Source organism: Crocuta crocuta, unplaced genomic scaffold (assembly GCF_008692635.1).
Source record: "Crocuta crocuta isolate KB4526 unplaced genomic scaffold, BGI_CrCroc_1.0 scaffold675, whole genome shotgun sequence".
Classification (NCBI taxonomy): Eukaryota; Metazoa; Chordata; class Mammalia; order Carnivora; family Hyaenidae; genus Crocuta; species Crocuta crocuta.
The window spans coordinates 298,940-318,572 of record NW_027528796.1 but is presented as its reverse complement, the minus strand read 5'-3'; the positions used below and the strand labels follow the sequence as shown (position 1 = coordinate 318,572).

Below are 19,633 nucleotides of genomic sequence, written 5' to 3'. Positions count from 1 at the left end.
CCAGTTAGTGTTCCATTTTACTTCGCTGGCTCACACTCTCACTTCAAAGCTGGTGAAAAATCAGTGATCACACCAAAGGGGCTGTGAGTGCTCCACGGACAAGTGGTGAGTTATGCAGCCCATCTCTTCATGAGCTCCGACTCGTAGCAGGATGGCTTCTCCACAAGCAGATGTTAGATGGAGTTTGGGGTACAAGATATTTATCTGGTCTCAACACCTGTGAGAGGGAGGGGCAGGAAGCAGGGCTGGGCAGAGGAAGTGGAAGTGTCCGAAGACCACCTGGGGTGCCCTGGCACCTCTCACAGAAGTGCCCTGTGTCGGGCCCAAGTGGCCTGACCTTTATAGCCTTGCTTCATTCATTCATTCATTCATTCAGTCCTCAGATGTGGATGGCTCCAGGAAGGATATGGCTTTAGGCAAGGCGGCACCCACGACAGCCCACCCTTGCACCGCGCAGATTCACTTCGGGGCCCCTCTGGGTCTCTCAGTCCAGCTGCAGCAAAGCCCCCAGGTCCCTAATGTTTCGTTGTTCCCGGTACCTGTCTTCCCACTCCCTAAGGTCACCTCGTGGTCTGAAATGGCTGCTGGAGCTCATTCCTGGTCAATACTATACCTTCAACATCTGTTTTGAAAAGTAAGCGAATTAACACAGACAAAGCCCTGGGGAAAATGGCTCACAAGAGGCCCATGTAAATACCTGCTACTATCCCGGCAGGAGAGCAAAGCCGGGCACGCAAAGCGTGCAGAGGCTGCCCCAGCAAGGCTCCCGGGAACCGGAGAAGAGCCCCGGGAGTGAGGCTGAAGGAAGGGACCGCTCACAGGGCCTGCGGGGTCACACACGAACCGACTGGCTGTTCTCCCTCCAGGGAGCAGGGCCTGGGCAGCCCTGCTGGGCCCCAGACCCCGAACCCGGAGGGAGTCCCCGCCTGCGGTCTCGGATCCCAGGTCCGCAGCACAGCCACCGCGGAAGCCAGCGGGCCGGGCGGACCCGAGCAGGAGCCTGGTCGCCGGCGCTTTCCAATGAGACTCCGCGGAGCCCTCGCTGCATCCTCGGGGCCAATGGGAGCTAGTGTTCGGTGTTGCTGGGCGGGCCGGGGACGCCAAGCCCGGCCCACGACCTGCCGCGCACGCGCACTCTCCCTCCCGCCCNGCCGACCGCGGGTGTCCGCTGGAGGCGGTGCCGCTGCCCGCCGAGGTGCGGGAGAGCCTGGCGGAGCTGGAGCTGGAGCTGTCGGAAGGTGAGCGGCCCTGCCCTCGGCCCTCACCGGGGACCCCAGACCCCGGCCCGGACCCCGCCTTGCCCTCAACTCGGACCCCGAGACCCCCGCCCTTCCCTCGCCTCGGACCCCGGGACCCAAGGCTCCAGCCCGGATCCCGCCCTGCCCTCNCAGGACCCTGCCCTGCATCCCGCCCTGCCTTCACCCCCTCCACCCACCCCCGTCCCCGTCCCGGGACCACTTCCTAGCCCGGACTCCTGCACCCCCGCGCTGCCTTCACCCTGGGACCCCAGACCCGGGTCCGAATCCCTGCCGGCCCTCACCCGAGTCCCCGAGACCCCCGCCCTACCTTCACCTCGGTCCCCGGGACCCCAGACTCCTGTCCAGATTCCCCCCAGCCCTCACCACGGACCCCGAGAGCCCCTCCCTGCCCTCGCCCCTGGACCCCAGACCCCGGCCTGCATCCCGCCTGGCCCTCACGCCCCGGCCCTCATCCGGAGATCGGATCCCCACTCCTTCGCCCCAGCCTTCTGGTTTCAGGCGGGTCACCGTGTCCGGCTCTGTGCGCGGTTTGGCCTAAAGCACGTGAGTCTCGACGGGAATGACCGTTTTTTGGTCCAAGCAGTAGGCGGTGTGTGTCTGAGGCTAAGGCTGCAGGTCTGGGCCTCCTGGGGGTGGCTGTACTGGGGCAGCTGCTGCTGGCCTGGGGTGTGGACCTGTGACCCCAACTCCAGCCTGTGTGCCAGTTTCCTCCCTGTAGAGCGAGTTATAACAGCACCTGCCTCTCGGGATTGTTCGAGCTGAAAAACACATGCCAAGGGCCTAACACTGGGAAGGAGACTGTTGTTGCCCCATTTTCAGAATTTTTAATTTTTTTAAAAAAGTTCTATAAATGTTTGTTAAAAATAGACTGGAGTGATTCCACCGCAGAGGTGGGTGGCTTTCCCGTCCAGATGTTACCTCTTGCCCAAGACTTGTGTCCTGATGTTCTGTTTGGATTCGTTTCCCAAGAGCAAGTTTTTGCCCAGTATCATGGCAGCCTCGCAGCCTTCGAAGAAGAGCATCTATATGTTTAACTATTTTTGAAACCTAAATGCATTTTTGGCTTTTACAATCCATTTTTTCATAGTCTAGTTATTCTTACTTTTAAGTTTCAGATTGATATGTTTGACTCAGGTTGGGGTAGGGAAGTTTTGAAACAACCATCTAATAAATAAATACATACTTGCTTGGACTAACTCACTTCATCCCACCAACCTCAGAGTGGTAGGTGGTGGTTATCTTTGTTTTACAGATAATACAGCAACTACCTGCAACTGGTTTGAATTCAACATCGAAATTTTTTAGAGCTATGTATGTTATGTGGCACATTTTTTAAAAATGAAAGTGCAGTAAGAAGTGCATGGATATGAGGGTTCTTTGTGATTAGATGCTCTTGAGAAGTCTGAAAAGCTCCAATTAGGAATGGTTCTGACGGGAAGTACTGTCCTGAATTTGTTATAGCTCTTCATTAAGGGAAAATTATGTAGATGCAGTTTAGACTTTATACATCTCAGATGTTTGTGCAGATTGCTCCTAATTTCTACTCCAGTGGATTTGTTATTCCCTCATTCTTGTTTTGTGGTTGTGTGTTTGAGTGCTTTCTAGGGAGTTGACAGATGAGATTGGATCCTTTCCGTAACGAATTTGGTGATTTGTATGACAGAACAAGTACTTCAATGAAAAATGCTTTTGGTCTATTGAATGTGTTTCTGCTGTCGTCATTTCAGACCTGTGGAGGATGGGTGGGTAAGTAAAGGGAATAGTATTGTATGTAAGTGGAGAGGAACTGGAAACATAGCTGAAGCTGAGGAAGGAGGGACAGAGCGTTCAAATGAAAGGACGGACTGAAGCGGCAGCCGGGGAGGCGGGAGCCCTGGCTTGTGTCCCAGCTTCTAGACTGGCCTGACACCTTTCTTTTGGCCCAAATAGGTCAGTGATTATCCGGGCACAGTCATGCTTGGCCCTGCTCCCAGGGTGTTTCCATATCTTTGATGCTGGCTTTTTCAGTTTGTGTTGTGATTGTTGTTGACACAGAGCCTCCCTGTTGGGCTTGGAGTTTCTTTGTGATAGGGACTGCATCTTAGGCAGACTTTTGTTGTCTTCATACGGTGGCTGGCATCTGGTAGGTGTCCGCGAATCTCCATTAATAATAATAGCCATGAACTAGGGTCTGGTCAACTGTAAAAGGAGGTGAACACCAGCCTTGCTGACATCCCATAGTTCTTGTAAAGATTGAGTCAGATCGCATACATGAACACGCTTTGACACTGGGAAGGTGTTTTATTTATATAATTATAGGAAGGTATTATTAATGAAATATAGTCCTAAAGTAACCCAAGTTAGTTTCACTGTCATCTCTGTTAACTTTTGATCAAGTAGAAGTAGGCCGTGGGCCTCTCTTTGTCTTGTACCTCCCTGCCCCCCATTGTGTGGGGGGATAAACTCCTCATTCAGAATAAAGTAATGTCAAAATAGGATAACTTCACAGTGCTCACATTTGTCTGAATGAGAACTTGCATAAAACCTAGACTTGACACTGTGCTAGGCAGGTCAGAGGGCAGAGGAGCTTAACGGACAAAGTGCTGCCCCTGTGGAGACATGTAGTGCTAGATACCTGGATAATCTGGAAATTCCTGCACAACTTCCCCTTGGCCTGTACACCAGCGACTGGTTGAAAGTATGCCCCTGCCTTTATTCATAACTCATGTGGCCTTGTTCTCCAGCATCCTCACTGGATTCTCATCATTGGCCATTGTAATTGGGATTGGCCGTTAGGGAAGCTTCTGGTCTTAGAATGCACTGATTGTTTCCCCTAGAGCAGATTTGCTGACTTGCCGTTACAATTGTGGTCTTGCTCCCTAACTTTCCTGCATGTTGCATCTGTGTTATGACCTCCTTCAAATTAATATGTGGGTGACAGGTGGAGCTACACAGAACCCCACTCTTCTTAGACACCCCTCCTCCCGCCCTCCCCCCGCCGCCACAAACACACAGAATTCTACACATGTGGCTCCTCAAAGCATATGAAAATGTCCATGGATAAAAAGGAGGTTATTAGAAGTGTAACTATGACTTTAAAAAAGAGTCAATTCCCAAACACTTGTGCTTCACCTATTATAGTGTCAAAGTACCTCCTGTATCCCTCCCAGCTGATTTGGTTCTGTCTAGTATCATGGGCTATTGCTGCCCAACTGCTCTAAACACATGGATGATGGTGTGAAGTCGTGCTTTGTTTTAGTGGCCTGCGGTGGCTTAGAAAGGAAGTCCCTACACAATAGACTACATTTACTCCACTCCTGTTTCTTTATTCTGGTTAACGGGTCTGTTGCAAAGCTTTAACTCTAGTCTGGTTCTTGTTTTACTGTATTCTGTTAATGCAGGGGCCTCAGCCTGGCTGCAGGCAGATGAAAAGGGGGAAAGCTCTGTGTGTGTAGAGGAAGGGACTTCTTCACAAAGCTGTTTTCCTCTTTAAATGCCTTTAATGTCTGTCTATAATTTGTGATATAATTCTTTATATTCAAAACGGTAGCCTGACCTTGCCTTTATATCAATAAACACATATTAAGCATTGTAAATATTTTGCGGTGTATTAAAGTTCTCATGTCCAAATTCTTTTCATCCATCAAAGCCCAACCCAAATGCCTTCTTATTTGGAGCCTTTCCTGATCATCTCTGATGTGGCTACTTTCTGGGAACTCTCATCACACTTACTCCCACTTTTGGAATTCTTGCCACTTTTTGGTTTTTGTCTTTGCTGTTTGTACATTCAGTGATTGTTGAGTGCTCACTGGACATCAACTAATGTTCCAGCTGTCAGTGGTCGGGGTTAGCTGTTTTTTCATGCACTGGCTTTGCACATGGTTGTATTAAAAAGTCATGCAGATACACGTGGCAGAGAAATGAAGCAGTTGCAAGGAATGTAGGGTAGAGTGAGTGAGTGTGTGTGTGTGTGTGTGCGCGCACGCATGCACGTGCAATGCCCCCCCCCCCCGCCTACTTCTCTCCAGAGGTATTCTCTGCTATTCATTTCCTAGGTTTCCTTCCAGAAGTAATCTGCCAGTGGTTCCTAAACAGTGGTTCACCAGCCTCTGAGGGTCCCTGAGCCCCTTTCTGGGTGCCTGTGAGGGAAGACTATTTTCATAATAACACGAGGATGTCATGTCTGTTTTCTCTGTTTGTACTGATGGTGGACAAGCGATGCTGGTACCAGTTGAGGCCAGCGCCCCAATCATACTGACATCATTGCTTTCTTCACCAACTCCCCACTTGGACTTAAGCATATCCTTCCTTTTATTGATGGAGCAATAAAAATTAATTTTCTTAAATCTCAACCCTTTGAATACTCATCCTTTTAATAGTCTTTCTGAGGAAATGGGAGGCCCTGCACAGAGAAGCACAGGGCCTGCTATGAGGAACAGTGGTTGTGTATTTTGAGTTACAAAATGAACTAGCAGCTTTTGTCACAGAATGCATTTTTGCTTGAAAAAAATGGGTTGTGGATAAACTGTAGTTAGTGAGACATGGAAATTTGGTGGACAGTTTCTGGAACATAAATGAAAGAGAACAGCTGCCAGAATTTATGGTCAATGATACTAAATTTTATAAAACTTATCTGTACCATGAGCATGACAACTTCCCATTACATTAAATACTTTTTGATGAGATCAATGGCAGTATTAATGTATTTGATATTATATAATGAAATGTGTCAACATTAGGAGGATCTACATAATTCTGTGAACCAGTATTTCCTTTTTTCGATGTTTGTTTATTTTTGAGAGACACAAGCAGGGTAGGGGTACAGAGAGGGGGGTAGAGGATCTGAAGCCGGCTCTATGCTGACAGGCTGACAGCGTTGAGCCCAATGCGGGGCTTGGATCCAGGAACTGTGAGATCATCACTTGAGCCAAAGTCACTCAACTGACTGAGCCACCCAGGAGCCCTGGGCCAGTATTTTCTAAATATCAGCGTATCATGTTACACATGTGTGCATGGGTAAAAGATCCATCCAAACTATAGACCATTGGGTTGTAACGTAACAGTACGAAAAGTTCATCGATATGGTTTTGGACTCTGCATTGCAACTATTCAGTGGGAAACTACCACTTGCCTAGTTTTGTTGGTGTGGTATCGAAGAAGAATGTCCACAATGATCTTAAAAGGGTACTGAAGCACCCTTCCCTTTCCAACGTGTGTGTGTGTGTGTGTGTGTGTGTGTGTGTGTGTGTGTGTGTCGGGATTTGACTTCACATGAAGCCACATATTGCAACAAGATTGAATGCTGACACAGATAAGAGAATCTATCCAACTGTTTTCTATGAAGCCAGGATACTGAAGGGATTTGTAAAAGTAAAACAATACCTGTACTCATTGAATGTTTTTGGCTTTGGAAATCTATTACTTTTTATTAAAAATATGTTTATGTTAACATAGTTTATTATAAAAAATTTCAGTGAATTAAATGTTTAAAAATTGTTACCATTTTAATTTCTAACATGGTAAATGTTGATCAATATAATACATACAAACAAAAACTCTCCAGGTCCTCACTAATTTTTAAGAGTGTGAAGGGGTCCTGAGCCTAAAACCTTTGAGCAGTGCCAGTCCATGCAACTCTAACAGAGTTTTTAAGGAAATACTAGATGTCATTATATTTTTCTTTATACTTTTTGTAACATTTTTTAGCTTTTGCCTGGTATAAGAAGGATTTCTGTTTATATATGTAAAATCATTCAGATGTTTCAATTTATAGAACATGTTTGAAAATCTCTAAAATTAGTACTTAAAAATTTTTACTCTAAAAATTATAGCTTGTATGTCCCACTTTACATGATTCAAGAATATTTCCTTTAGAGTTTTTTTCTTTTGTAGTGAATCATCCTAGCACAGTTGTCTCTTTACAATTTTTTTTCCCTTGGGGCGCCTGGGTGGCTCAGCTGGTTGGGCATCCAGCTTCAGCTCAGGTCATGGTCTTATTTATGGCTTGTGGGTTTGCTCCCTCGTCAGGCTCTGTGCTGACAGCTCAGAGCCTAGAGCCTGCTTCAGATGCTGTGTCTCCTTCTCTTTTTGCCCCTCCTCAGCTTGCTGTCTGTCTGTCTCTCTCTCTCTCAAAAATGAATAAACATTAAAAATATATATACACGTATAAATTTTTTTCTTAGAGAATTTTGATTTATACATTAAAAAATTCTTTTTTCACATTTAATTATTTTTGAGAGAGTGAGATGGAGTGCGAGTGAGGGAGAGGCAGAGAGAAGAGGAGACACAGAATCGGAAGCAGCTCCAGGCTCTGAGCTGTCAGCACAGAGCCCGACATGGGGCTCGAACCCACGAACCGTGAGATCATGACCTGAGCCACAGTTGGACACGTAACCAACCGAGCCACCCAGGCGCCCCTGATTTATTTATACATTTTAAAAAGAATATCAATACTATGATTTCAGTTTTAATATCCTAAAACTTTGCACATTTCACTGCCAGCTATTCTATACTATTGAATTCCTGCCTTTGTTTTAGGACTTAAATTTAAACTTCACTTTTCTCTTTGAAGTTCTGCCTTCCTCTAAGAAATACCACCCACCCTTCTTCAGTTAGGTGCCTGCTCTTCTGTGTCCCCTTAGCATTCATTGTGTTTCTCTTGTAGGATTTATCACACTGTTGTATTTGTTTGCTTGTTTTTCTTTGCTACTTCATAGGAAACACTTCAGGAGGAGGTTCATCTTTACGTCTTCAGCACCTAGCATAGTTAGGTGTTTTAATGAATGATTATTTAATTAATAAAAGAGTAAAAACTACACATGGTATTTATTTTCAGTTTTATTTCATTTTTTTATTTTAAGTAGGCTCCACACCCAACATGGGGCTGGAACTCATGACCCTGAGATCAAGAGTCACATGCTCTACCGACGAAGCCAGGCAGGCACCCCTATTTTCAGTTTTGTTTGGCTTTACTTTCTTTTTTATTTTTTGAGAGAGAGGATGTCAGTGGGAGAGGGCAGAGGGAGGGGCAGAGAGAGAGAGAGAGAGAGAGAGAATCAGACTCCACACCCAGCACAGAACCCAATGGGGGCCTTAGACCTGAGCCCAAACCAAGAGTCAGATCCTCAACTGACTGAGCCACCTAGGTGCCCTACTATTTTCTATTTTCTTTTATTATTTTATTTTATTTATTTTTGAGAGAGAGAGAGAGACAGACAGAGCATGAGACGGGGAGGGACAGAGAGAGAGGGAGACACAGAAACTGAAGCAGGCTATAGGTTCTGAGCTGTCAGCACAGAGCCTGATGTAGGCCTCGAACTCCTAGACGGCGAGATCATGACCTGAGCTGAAGTCGGACGCTTAACTGACTGAGCCACCCAGGCGCCCCACTCTTATTTTCAATTTGAGATCAAGAATCATCTGTGGTTGACTGAATACTTAGCTTTTTGGCAACAGCTTTTCATATTTAGTGAAGCCATCCGTCAACAGGACAAACCTGTGCCTCAGGGAGCCACAGAACCAGAATTTGGTCTTTGTTGCCTAAACTGCCAGGAAGAAACTACCAGTGGAATCCCCACTGATGTGAAGCTCAAGTCTCAAGTGCAATCTAATAGGTTGTTCTGGGCCCCATGGTGGCCATGTCCACCTATGGCCTCGCCTCTGGGTTGTGGGTCCACACCAGCTTCATGCTGAGGCCACACTTCCATTGCAGGAATACAAAAGCAGGCTCCTCTCTGAGCCCCTGAGGCTCCTGCTGGGACTTTGGCTCAAGGATTCCACGCTGGCCTGAAACTTTCTTAGAGCTCCGTGGAGTCTAAGACTTTTTCTGCCCACTCTGCCTTCCTTTCCTCTCTCCTCTGCAAAGGGTCCACCTGCATCTTGTCAGACAACTTTCCTGCCGCCTCTGACTGCCTCCTTCACCTGCACTTCCCGCGTAAATCTGTCTGTAAGTCTGTCTGTAAGTCCCTTGCATGTCTGTCCTGTCTTAGCATCTGCTTCTCGGAGGCCCTAAACTGCCGTAGGAGCTCTCTGGTTTAGACCCAGGGTCTGGTGGTGTTGGTTTGTGTGTCTGTCTCCCTTATCAATGGTCTGCACTTTGCGATTGTGCCTGTCACATAGTTGTTGGTCAGTGTGTATTGAATTGATCTATTCATTCTTCTCAGGACCCTCTTGCCTGTGGCTGACTGTGGTTTAGTGGCCCTTCATGATACTTCATGAGAGCTGGGGCCGAACCCACCTCGCTGTCCTCTATGTCCCTGGCACCGGAACTGCTGATGTGTCATCCATGTCCACTGACCTACATAAATCCAGGCTCTGCTGTAAAGAAAGGCAACAACTGGGACTTGGGGAAGTGGTTTTAGACCAGTGGCCAGAAAACACCTCTGGGCAGGTGCCTCCCTGTGACTGGGGAGGGAGCATCCCAGCCCGGTGGGTGATGAGAAGATGGGCGAGTTGTAGGAGACACGCCCAAATGGCCGCCTGAGCCTGGGCCAGACCTGGCGGATCTACTGGTTTCTATTTTAAGTGTGATGTGGGGCCCCTGGCACTTCTGCTGCTTTGGCAGTTTCTGTCCTCGAAGACTCACTAGCTGCTGTGTCAGGAATGGATTTCAGGGAGGCAAGAGTGAACCAGGTTCAGATCACTGGGGAGGCAGGTGCTGCTGGGTGAGAAATGGTAGCTGTTGGAGGCGAGGAGCCGCTGGGCTTGAAGGAGCAATGGAAGGAATGGGCTGACGGGCTGAGTGCTGGGGGGGAGGGCGGCAGGAGTCAAGACGTGACCACTAGGCTTTGGTTTGAGGTGCTGCCCGCACGCACGGTGGCGCGATGGGGAAGAGAAGGGTGACTGGAAAGCACACTTGCTCATTTATTCAAGGAAGAACTGGGCTGAGTGCGTTCACCGTGATGACGGTGACGCCAGCCGCTTGGCTTGACAGTTTCGCTGTTTCAGGATGACTTTGAGGCGTGCGTTCGCTGGTGCGGACAGGACGTGTTTCATTCATGTGTCAGGTACTGTGAAGATCACAGGTTTGATGTCTGCTGCTGGAACACCTTCCCTGCTAGTTTATGGGTGTTTGTGCAAACCTGATTCCTGGCTGCTGATTAAAAGCTAGTTCTAGTGAAGACTGAAAACTGACCTCCCTCACGTGACATTAGCAACGGAGCACTTACTGTAAGGAGATTCTTCCTCAGGATGTTGTCCCAAGTTTGTCTCCCCCACTCAGTCGTCACAAGGACCTTGAAGAGAGTGGCATTGCCGTCCTGCTTGGTGCTGGCCGGGTCTGGAGTGGGACCCTTTCTTGGCCAGCTGCCTGTGCTATTGTCACACAAGGCACTTGTTGGCACCTCGAGGGCACACTTCTTGGGGAGGGCCGCATGGCCCTGCTCCCCAGGGCAGGCCTTCTGCTGAGGTGTGGCGCGTGTGGGGGTCTGGCTCGTGCTCTCTGAGGAGCTGCTGTTGGTCATTTAGCCCCTTCTCTCCTTAGACCTTAAGTCTCATGAAGTGGGGTAAATATGCATCTAGGACCTAGAAGTTTGAAGAGAGACTGGAGTGGGGGCCCTGGTATGTGAGAACGAAGAGTCTCTGCCTGGTGAAGTTTCCCCATGGAAACGTGAGCCTCGGGGAGCAGTGACAGCCCGTGCCCCATAGTCAGCACCCACATTTCATGTCGTGTATCCCCAGTGAACGTTAGCCAGCATGTGGCTGCCATGCCCATCTCGTACTCAGGGTCTAGATTGAGTGGTCCATTATTTTAGTTAAAAGGTAAGAAAAGAGTTGTAATTTTTGAAAATATATTTTTATTTCATCTTTTAACGTGTTATTTTGCCTGATATGATATGCAACATTTATTTAGAATAAAAACAAGGGCGCTTGGGTGGCTTAGTCGGTTGAGTATCCAACTTTAGCCCAGGTCATGATCTCACGGTGCATGGGGTCGAGCCCCGTGTCAGGCTCTGTGCTGATGGCCCAGAGCCTGGAGCTGCTTCACATTCTGTGTCTCCCTCTCTCTGTCCCTCCCTCACTTGCACTCTGTCTCTTTCTGTCTCTCAAAAATGAATAAATGTTTAAAAAATAATAATAATAGGGGCACCTGGGTGGCTCAGTTGATTGAGCATCTGACTTTGGCTCAGGTCATGATCTCATGGTTGTTGGGTTCGAGCCCCACATCGGGCTCTGTGCTGAACGCTTGCTTGGAGCCTGGAGCCTGCCGCGGATTCTGTGTCTCCTTCTCTCTCTGCCCCTCTCCCGCTTGCGCTCTGTCTCCACTCTGTCTCTCAAAAATAAATAAATGTAAAAAAAAAAAAAGAACAGATTCATACCAAGTATTTGGTTACCGTACCATGACCTAGCTGAAGAAAGGGTAAGAACAAAATGAAGTTCTGCTCTGCTAGTGTATCTTTTTTTTTAAGTTTATTTATTATAAGAGAGAGCAAGAGAGCATGTGTGCCTGCTCGTGACTGGGGGAGGGGCAGAGAGAGGGGAAACGGGAGAGGCAGAGAGAGGGAGAGAAAATCCCAAGCAAGCTCCACACTGTCAACTTGGACCTTGCCGCGGGGCTCAGTCTCACAAACTATGAGATCATGACCGGAGCCTCGATCAAGAGTCAGGTGCTCGGGGCACCTGGGTGGCTTAGTCGGTTAAGCGTCCGACTTTCGATTAGGTCGTGATCTCGCGGTTCGTGGGTTCGAGCCCCGCGTCAGGCTCTGTGCTGACTGCCAGCTCAGAGCCTGGAGCCTGTTTCGGAGTCTGTGACTCCCTCTCTCTCTGACCCTCCCCTGCTCACGCTGTCTCTCTCTCTCTCTCCTAGAAATAAATAAAAAATATTAAAAAAAAAAAAAAAAAAATAAAAAAAAAAAAAAAAAGAGGTGCTCAATCAACTAAGCCGCCCAGGTGTCCCTGCTAGTAAATCCCGTAAAACTAATTCTTGCCGGGATGCCTGGCTGGCTCAGGTAGTGGAGCATACTGCTCTTAATCTTTGGGTTATGATTTTGAGCCCATGTTGGGTGTACAGATTACTTAAAAATAATAGGGGCATCTGAGTAGCTCACTTAACTGAGCGTTAGACTCTTGATTTTGGCTCAGGTCACAATCCCAGGGTCTTCAGATCAAGCCCCTCGTTGGGCTCTGCGCTGAGCATGGGGCCTGCTTGGGATTCTCTCTCTCTCACTGCCCCTCTCCCCTGCTCACGCTCTCTCTCTAACAACAACAATAGTAATAATAAAACTAACTCTTGCTGTAGCATTTTGTTTGCAAGGAGCTTGCTTCTGAGTAAAACTAACATACTCTTTGTGGATCAATCTTTGTAGAAAAGATTATCTAACATTTCTGATACTGCACTTGTGTATTAAAAAGACTAGGAAATTATATAGTCCATGGCAAAAAAAAACCTGTGTAATCAGTAAACCTAAAAATAGTTGCTTCTGTCATTTATTGATTATCACTTTGAGTGATGTACCCAAAGTCTACCTTCCTTTTTCACACAGGAAATGAATAGCTTCTGTTTTTAAGCTTTCCTGCATTTTTGAGGCAGGACCTCAGATAATCACCGGGGGACAGTAATCACGCAGGGGTTTCCTTTCAGACTTTGGCTTTGTGTTGTTCAGCTTTAAAGAAAGAATAGAAATCCCGTTCCTTCACTTTACACCAACTGTTTGTGGCTTGAGATTACCATTTTGGAAATGGCAGAGAAAGATCTTTTATTTCTTTTCAGATTTCAGAACTTTTTCTCCAGGATCTTTGATAAAATACCTTTAAATTGAGTATCTGAAATGTGAAAGGACACACTCATGCTTGTTAAACCAGGTAAGTAACTCCAAAAAGCATATCGTAGAAGGTTCCTACGTAACTCCTGGGCTTGTTTCTTCCCTCGGTTTTCTCTGAAGATGGAGACTAAGGATTAGCCCTTTCCAGGGAATACTAAAATTAGGACCATTTAGAGATAAAGCTTTTAGAAATGAGATATTCTGGCCTCATTATTAAGTAATCTTGGTGAATGGACTAAACTGTGTCTGCCCAAACTCCTGTGTTCTAGCCCAGCACCCCCTTGTGACAGTATCTGGAGACAAGGCGTCTAAGGAGGTGATTAAGGTTAAATGAGGTCACAGGGTGGGCCTGGCGCAGCAGGACTGGGGTCCATACCAGAGGAGGGACACCAGCAGCGCCTGCACACACAGAAGGGGCCTCCTGAGGACCCGTGAGAAGGCGGCCGTCTGCAGGCCGAGGCGAGAAGAACCAAACCTGCCAGTCCCCTGAGCTCACACTTCTAGCCTTCAGAATGATACTCAAGTCCATTTTTGCTGATTAAGCCACTCAGGCTGTGCTGTTTTGTTCTGGCCACCAAGCTGACTCTGCGTGTCATCCTGTCATTCAGCAGCATTCAACAGACTGAGTGCCCAGATGCTCATGACCTCGTGAGGGAGTAAAGACACATGAACAGTGGCAGTGTTGTCATATGAGTATGGGGCTCATTTGAGGGTGGCTCTCTGTACCGGGCGAGCCGGGCTGATAGGGGAAACAAAGTTTCTTAAAGCTTTTTTTTTTTTTTTTTTTTTTTTAAGAGAGAACACAAGCTGGGGAGAGAGAGTGGGGGGAGAGAGGAGATCTCAAGCAGGCTCTATGCTGAGTGGGGAGCCTGACGTGGGGCTCAATCCCACGACCCTGGGATCATGACCTGAGAGTTGGATGCTCAACCTGCTGAACCACCCAGGACCTCCAGCTTTTTATTTTGAAAGCATGTATGCAGAGGGTGTAGGAGGACAGGGAACAACATACTGGACAAAGGAAGATGAGCCAAAGCTGATGGGCTGGAGGACTTCCAGACCATGCTCCCCACGCAGATGGGTAGAGAGGGCAAGTTGGGAGAGGCAGAGGTTTAGCTTATGGGAGGATTTATTCATCCCAGTAAGGAACCTGGACTGGGCTCTCTGAAATCGTGACCAGTGTTGAAAGAAACTCAAATGCTTCCTGTAGCCAGGTGGGTGTTATGAATATGTTGGGTGAGCAAGACTAAGATAGGCACCTGTCAGCTCTAGAATTTTCCGTGGTGACGGAAATGTTTTGTGCTGCAACCACTGTAACTACTACCACTGTGGTAGCCACTAGTCGCACGTGTCAATTAAACACTTCAAATGTGTTTAATTCCCAGCTAGTGGAGCTGGGAAACTGAAAAGTCAATTTAATATACTTTTAATTAATTAAAATTTAAAATTTTTTAATGTTTATTTATTTTTGAGAGAAAGAGAGTGCAAGCAGGGGAAGGGCCAAGAGAGAGGGAGACACAGAAATCAGAGCAGGCTCCAGGCTCTGAGCTGTCAGCACAGAACCTGATGTGGGGCTCAAACCCACGGACCTCAAGATCGTCAGCTCAGGTCATGATCTCAATGCCCATGGGTTTGAGCCCTGCATCAGGCTGTCTGCTGTCAGCATAGAGCCTGCTTTGGATCCTCTGGCTTCCTCTCTGTCTGTCTCTCCCCCCACCCCTTGTGCGTTCCTTCTCAAAAAAAATTTTTTTAACTTAAATTTTTAAAATACTCCCATAAAATTAGGAATATAATAAAGATCTATTTATTTAAACATCTACTCATATTATAATTGGTAAGGAGGAGACCAAGCTATTTGTAAACTGTAAGTTTACTTACACAAAACAGTTCCAGAGAATTGGTGAAGCATCAGAATTAATGAGGCCCCCAAGGTGCTGGGTCCAGTACCACCCCAGGGAATCAGTAATGTGCCTCCACACCACGAGTAACTGATTTGAAGGAATCAGCTGGAAAAACCCCACCCTTTCACAATAGCAGCTAAATAATGTGGTGCCCAGGAATGCCCAACAAAAGATGTGCCAGCTGTAATTTGGAAATTCACAATATTACTGAGGACGTTTAGCCGACCAGAAATAGAAGAGTGGAGAGTATCATACCATGTTTTTGGGTAGAGAAGGACCCTCATTATTTCAAGTATGTTTATTGTCCCTGAATTTGTCTATATATCGTCTGACCCTAGAGTTTATAAAAAAGTAAACTGTCCAGTAGAGCTGAGACATTTTTCAAGTGAGAAGAAAAGAACATGGGGCACCTGGGTGGCTCAGTCAGTTAAGCGTCTAACTTCGGCTCAGGTCATGATCTCACAGTCTGTGGGTTCGAGCCCCGTGTCGGGCTCTGTGCTGACAGCTCAGAGCCTGGAGCTGCTTCTGATTCTGTGTCTCCCTCTCTGTCTGCCCCTCCCCTGCTTGTGCTCTGTCTCTCAAAAATAAACATGTTAAAAAAATTAGAGAAAAATAAAAAGAACAAAGGTAAAGCTCATTCTCTGTGAGGTAACCAAGATTAATTTTAACACTGTGGCAGTAGAGGCACCTGAGTGGCTCAGTTGGTTGAGCAGTTGAGTGACCAACTTTAGATTTCAGCTCAGGTCATAATCCCATGGCCCGTGAATTCAAGCTTGGGATTCTCTCTCTTGTTCACTCTCTCCCCTCCCCTGTTTTCTCTCTCTTTCTTTATCTCTCTCTCTCTCTCCCCCAAAATTAAATAAACAAACAAACAAATAAATAAATAAATAAAAGCTTTAAAACTATGGCAATAAATAAGTAAACATGAGTACTGAGTTATGTGGGGATAGACAGACCGACCGCTGGGATAGAGTAGAGTCCTCAGGTACCGAGAAGTAATGTGTGACTGTGGTGGCCGCACACGGCAGTGTGGACAGAGGTTTCAGTGCTGGAACAGCAGCAGTTTACACAGCCTCAGTGCCTGCTGGGACAGCACAGCAATGTGTATGCTCTGCTGAAGACATTCTATTAAAAATGAGTAAACAGTTTTCTACCCCTGGACTTGACAATGGGGAGAGAATGAGAAAGATTAAAATATGATACATGTGTGCTTTCAAGAGCCCATGAAACCTTAAAGTCAGATAGCCGATTTTCTTAAATCTTAAAAGCCCTTTAAAAAGGGCTAAGGAGTTGGCCTTAGGTGCTTTATTTTCAGTGGGTCTTCTCTAACTGATGGTAGAGTCGGGAGTAGTTGTTTGTTTGTTTGTTTGTTTTTAAAGGCATTAAGCAGCAATTGGAATATTCCTGTGTGACCTTTCTCTGTCTCTGTCTTTCTGTCTTTTCTCCTTTTCTCACTTGGTGATAGAGAATGTTTTCTGGCAGCGTGTAGAGAGTGGGTTGGTGGAGGAAGAAATCGGGAGCAGAACAGTTACAGAGCATACTGCAGTGATCCAGAGCACGAGCTGACGGGCTGTGGAATGGAGGGAATGGTCTGAAATGGAATCCACAGGTTTCCGTGTGAAGAAGTGGACATCAGAGAGGAATCTAGGGAGACTTCTGAGTTTCCCGAATGGGTGACAGAGAGATGATGGAGCTGTTCACAAAGAACAGAACTCAGAAAGAACATGTCCTTCATACCTGTGGAGACTGGGGTGACCAGGGGGCATTTGGATGTGTGGGACTGGTACTTTCTAGAAAGGCTTGTCTAGAAGTAGAAATTTGGAAGTCATTGGCAGTAAATCATGATCAAAATGAATACGACCCTGTAGAGAGAACTGAATTGTGCAGAGAGGCCCTAGGACAAAACCCTGAGGAATCCAAACCCTTAAAGGAAAGGCAGAGACAGGAGGCCACAGGGGAAACTGAAGAAGCTGCCCCAGCAGGGGCAGGAAGGACAGGAGCGTGGGCATCTGTGTGGTGAAAGCAGGAAAGGGCTTCAACATAGGAAGCATTTGTGGGAATGGAGATGTCCTGGGTTGATGCTCATGAACACTATCAGGTAGTGATAACTCTCCTCTCCCAAATCTCATTGAAATGGCAGAAATTTTAAAAAAGAAAAAGAAATGGATAGCAGTCTAGATTCTGGAAAGTCAGAAAGGTAGATCAGAACAGCGAGCACCATCTGGGTAGGGAAGATAGGAATGAGGCAGAGCAGTAACAGATGAACAGTGTGCCCTTGGAACTGAGCTGGGGGAGGGGCAGTCATGGGAGGTGGTGGTGTAGATAGCGTGTAGTTTTCAGGGCTGTTCCGGAATCTGCCCTCCCTTTAGGAGGGCTACCAGCTGTATGGGGGTGGGAGGGTGCGCCTGAGCCCCCAGCCCCCAAACCCAGCCTTAGGCAGAGCAGACTCTCCACTTAGACTCCTCTGGAGAGCTCACCTGAGTAGAAGGTGTGCAGCTGAGAAGTCAGAAAACAGCGGAGTGGGCAGCGCTTACTTACCCTTCCAGCTGCAGGAGTAATATTCTAACCCTGATCATGATCACGAGTGTACAAGTATCACACTTGTACAGTGTGTACAAGTACACACTGTAGTGTGACTTTATCTCACCTAATAATGTTTGAAAGCATTCTTGCATTAAATGTCTGTTTTTATTTTTATTTTTAATTTTTTAAAACCAGTGGTCCGAGTGAATCTTTTATTATGTTATGTTCTTTTTTTTTTTTTTTTCCTAAAGTAATCTCTACACCCAGTGTGGGGTTTGAACTCATGACCCTGAGGTCAAGAGTTGGGTACTCCACCAGGTGAGCCAGCCAGGTGCCCCGTCTGCTCTTTTTAAAAGAGTTATTGTCTGTTTATACATTTATGTCATACAGACTTGTTAAGCAAGAGCCATATTATGGAAGAATCTCGTTATCCTTCTCTGTGATATTGCTGTCTGTCTACTTAATTGTCCTAGATGCATGTTCAGCTAAATGAGATAATTTAAATAAGCTGTTGAGGACTGGAGAGAGTATATGGCAGACACTTGTATGGAGCGAGGACCCTGACCCATGGGAAGAGTAACCTGGCCAGCTACAAGATCTAGTCTGAAGGCCTTTGAAGAGAGACTCTTGAGTGTGGATGACCACTTATTTAATTTTCTTTCTAATTTTGCAGTATTTCAAACATACAGAACAGTTGAGAGAATCATGGTATACACGCCCATGTACCCACTGCCTGGTTTTTCAAACAATGAAGGTTTTGTCCTAGGTTCAGATCTTTTACAAAGAACCATTAAGAGGGAATGGAAGCCACACTCATGCTCATTCCATTCCCCTTCCCCTGGCTTCTCTCCTGCACTTGGTGTTTTATTTGACTGTATTTCCATATACCCTTAAGCAATCTATGGTGCTGTTTTGCATGTTTTAAATAATCTATATGAGTCCTTCTGAAACTTGCTTTTAATCTCAACATTATGTTTTTAGAATTATGGTAATGATTATGTTAATACAGGTAACCGACTCAGTCTAACTAACTGCTTTCTGGCATTATATGATCATACCATGGCATGTCAATTTTTTCCCGAGTATATATTTTTTAAGTTAGTGAACTATTTTTAGAGCAGTTTTGGGTTCACAGGGAAACTGAGTGGGAAGTACAGAATCCCACACGCTCCTTGTGCCCCACACAGTGACAGCCTGCCCTGCTGTGACGGCCCCACCAGAGCGTGCTTGTTCTATCAGTGGACGTACGCTGCCGCCATCACCCAGGCTCCCTGATTTTCCTTTTGGTGTTGTGTATCCTGTGGGTTGTGACATATGTTTAATGACACATATCCACCATTTACCATGCAGTCCTGAGTGTATTTTTGAAAGAAATGGAGGATGTACTGTCTGGACATTGGCACTGGCGTTGCCCCATAGTTTACATGGAGAAAGGTCCCTGAGGAGGCCTCAAGGCCTCAGCCTAGGAGCTCAGACACGAACCAGCATGGAGAAAACTCAGGAAAAGAGGGAAATGGAGGGTGCCTTCAGACCTGACCAGGCCCAAATGGTGGCTCCCGGCAGACAATTACAGGAATCGAAGTGGGCTCAGTAGTGGAGTAACTGGATTCAGGGTGGGTCAAGGCAGGTGTGCTATGAATCTCACTATCAGCCTATTCTAGCCACGGGTTCTCTTTTATTCTGTGGGTTGAGGTACTCCTGGTAGACCACAGGCATAGTTCATATGCATGGCTACTTTGTTAGGGTAAATCTGGCATTGTTGGCCTGGAGATGTTTGCCCTTCCCAAAGCGACTCAAGGAAGTACATGTGTTCTTCTTCCTAAGAGCATAGCAGTTTTAAAAGTTCACGTATATTTTTTATTGGTCACTTGTTGTAATGCATTTATTGGTGCCCTCCCCCCACCCCCCATCACGTCCTAATCCTTGGAACCCATGAACATTACCATATTTGGACAAAGAGTCTTTGCAGATATGATGAACTTGAGGATGTTGAGATGAGTTACCTGGATTTTTTTTTTTTTTTTTTTTGGATGGAATTGACATGCCATCAAAAGTGTCTTTAGAAGAGAGAGGCAGGTGGGTATCAAGGCAGAGATTGGAGTGAGGCGGCCCCAAGTCAGGGCATGCTGGCAGTCACGCTGGAAGAGTCAGGGAATGGATGCTCTCCTAGACTCTGCAGAGGTCATGTGCCTCTTGTGTCACCTTGATTTCGGCT

The 19,633-nt window shown here is 46.7% G+C and overlaps 1 protein-coding gene and 1 long non-coding RNA gene across 2 annotated transcripts in view; one reads left to right on the top strand and one right to left on the bottom strand.

Moving 5' to 3' along the window:
• On the bottom strand, positions 1-955 carry LOC144224381 (uncharacterized). Its single transcript, XR_013333038.1, has 2 exons — positions 698-955; positions 1-217 (listed from the first exon to the last, which is right to left on the bottom strand). It is a non-coding gene; the product is annotated as an uncharacterized LOC144224381 (long non-coding RNA).
• A 104-nt stretch (positions 956-1,059) lies between these two features.
• DIP2A (disco interacting protein 2 homolog A) overlaps positions 1,060-19,633 on the top strand; it is a 108,427-nt gene continuing 89,853 nt past the window's right edge. Inside the window, exons 1-2 of the mRNA XM_077755354.1 lie at positions 1,060-1,071; positions 1,106-1,238. Coding sequence (XP_077611480.1) covers positions 1,060-1,071; positions 1,106-1,238 — 145 coding nt within the window. The remainder of the gene's footprint in view (positions 1,072-1,105; positions 1,239-19,633) is intronic.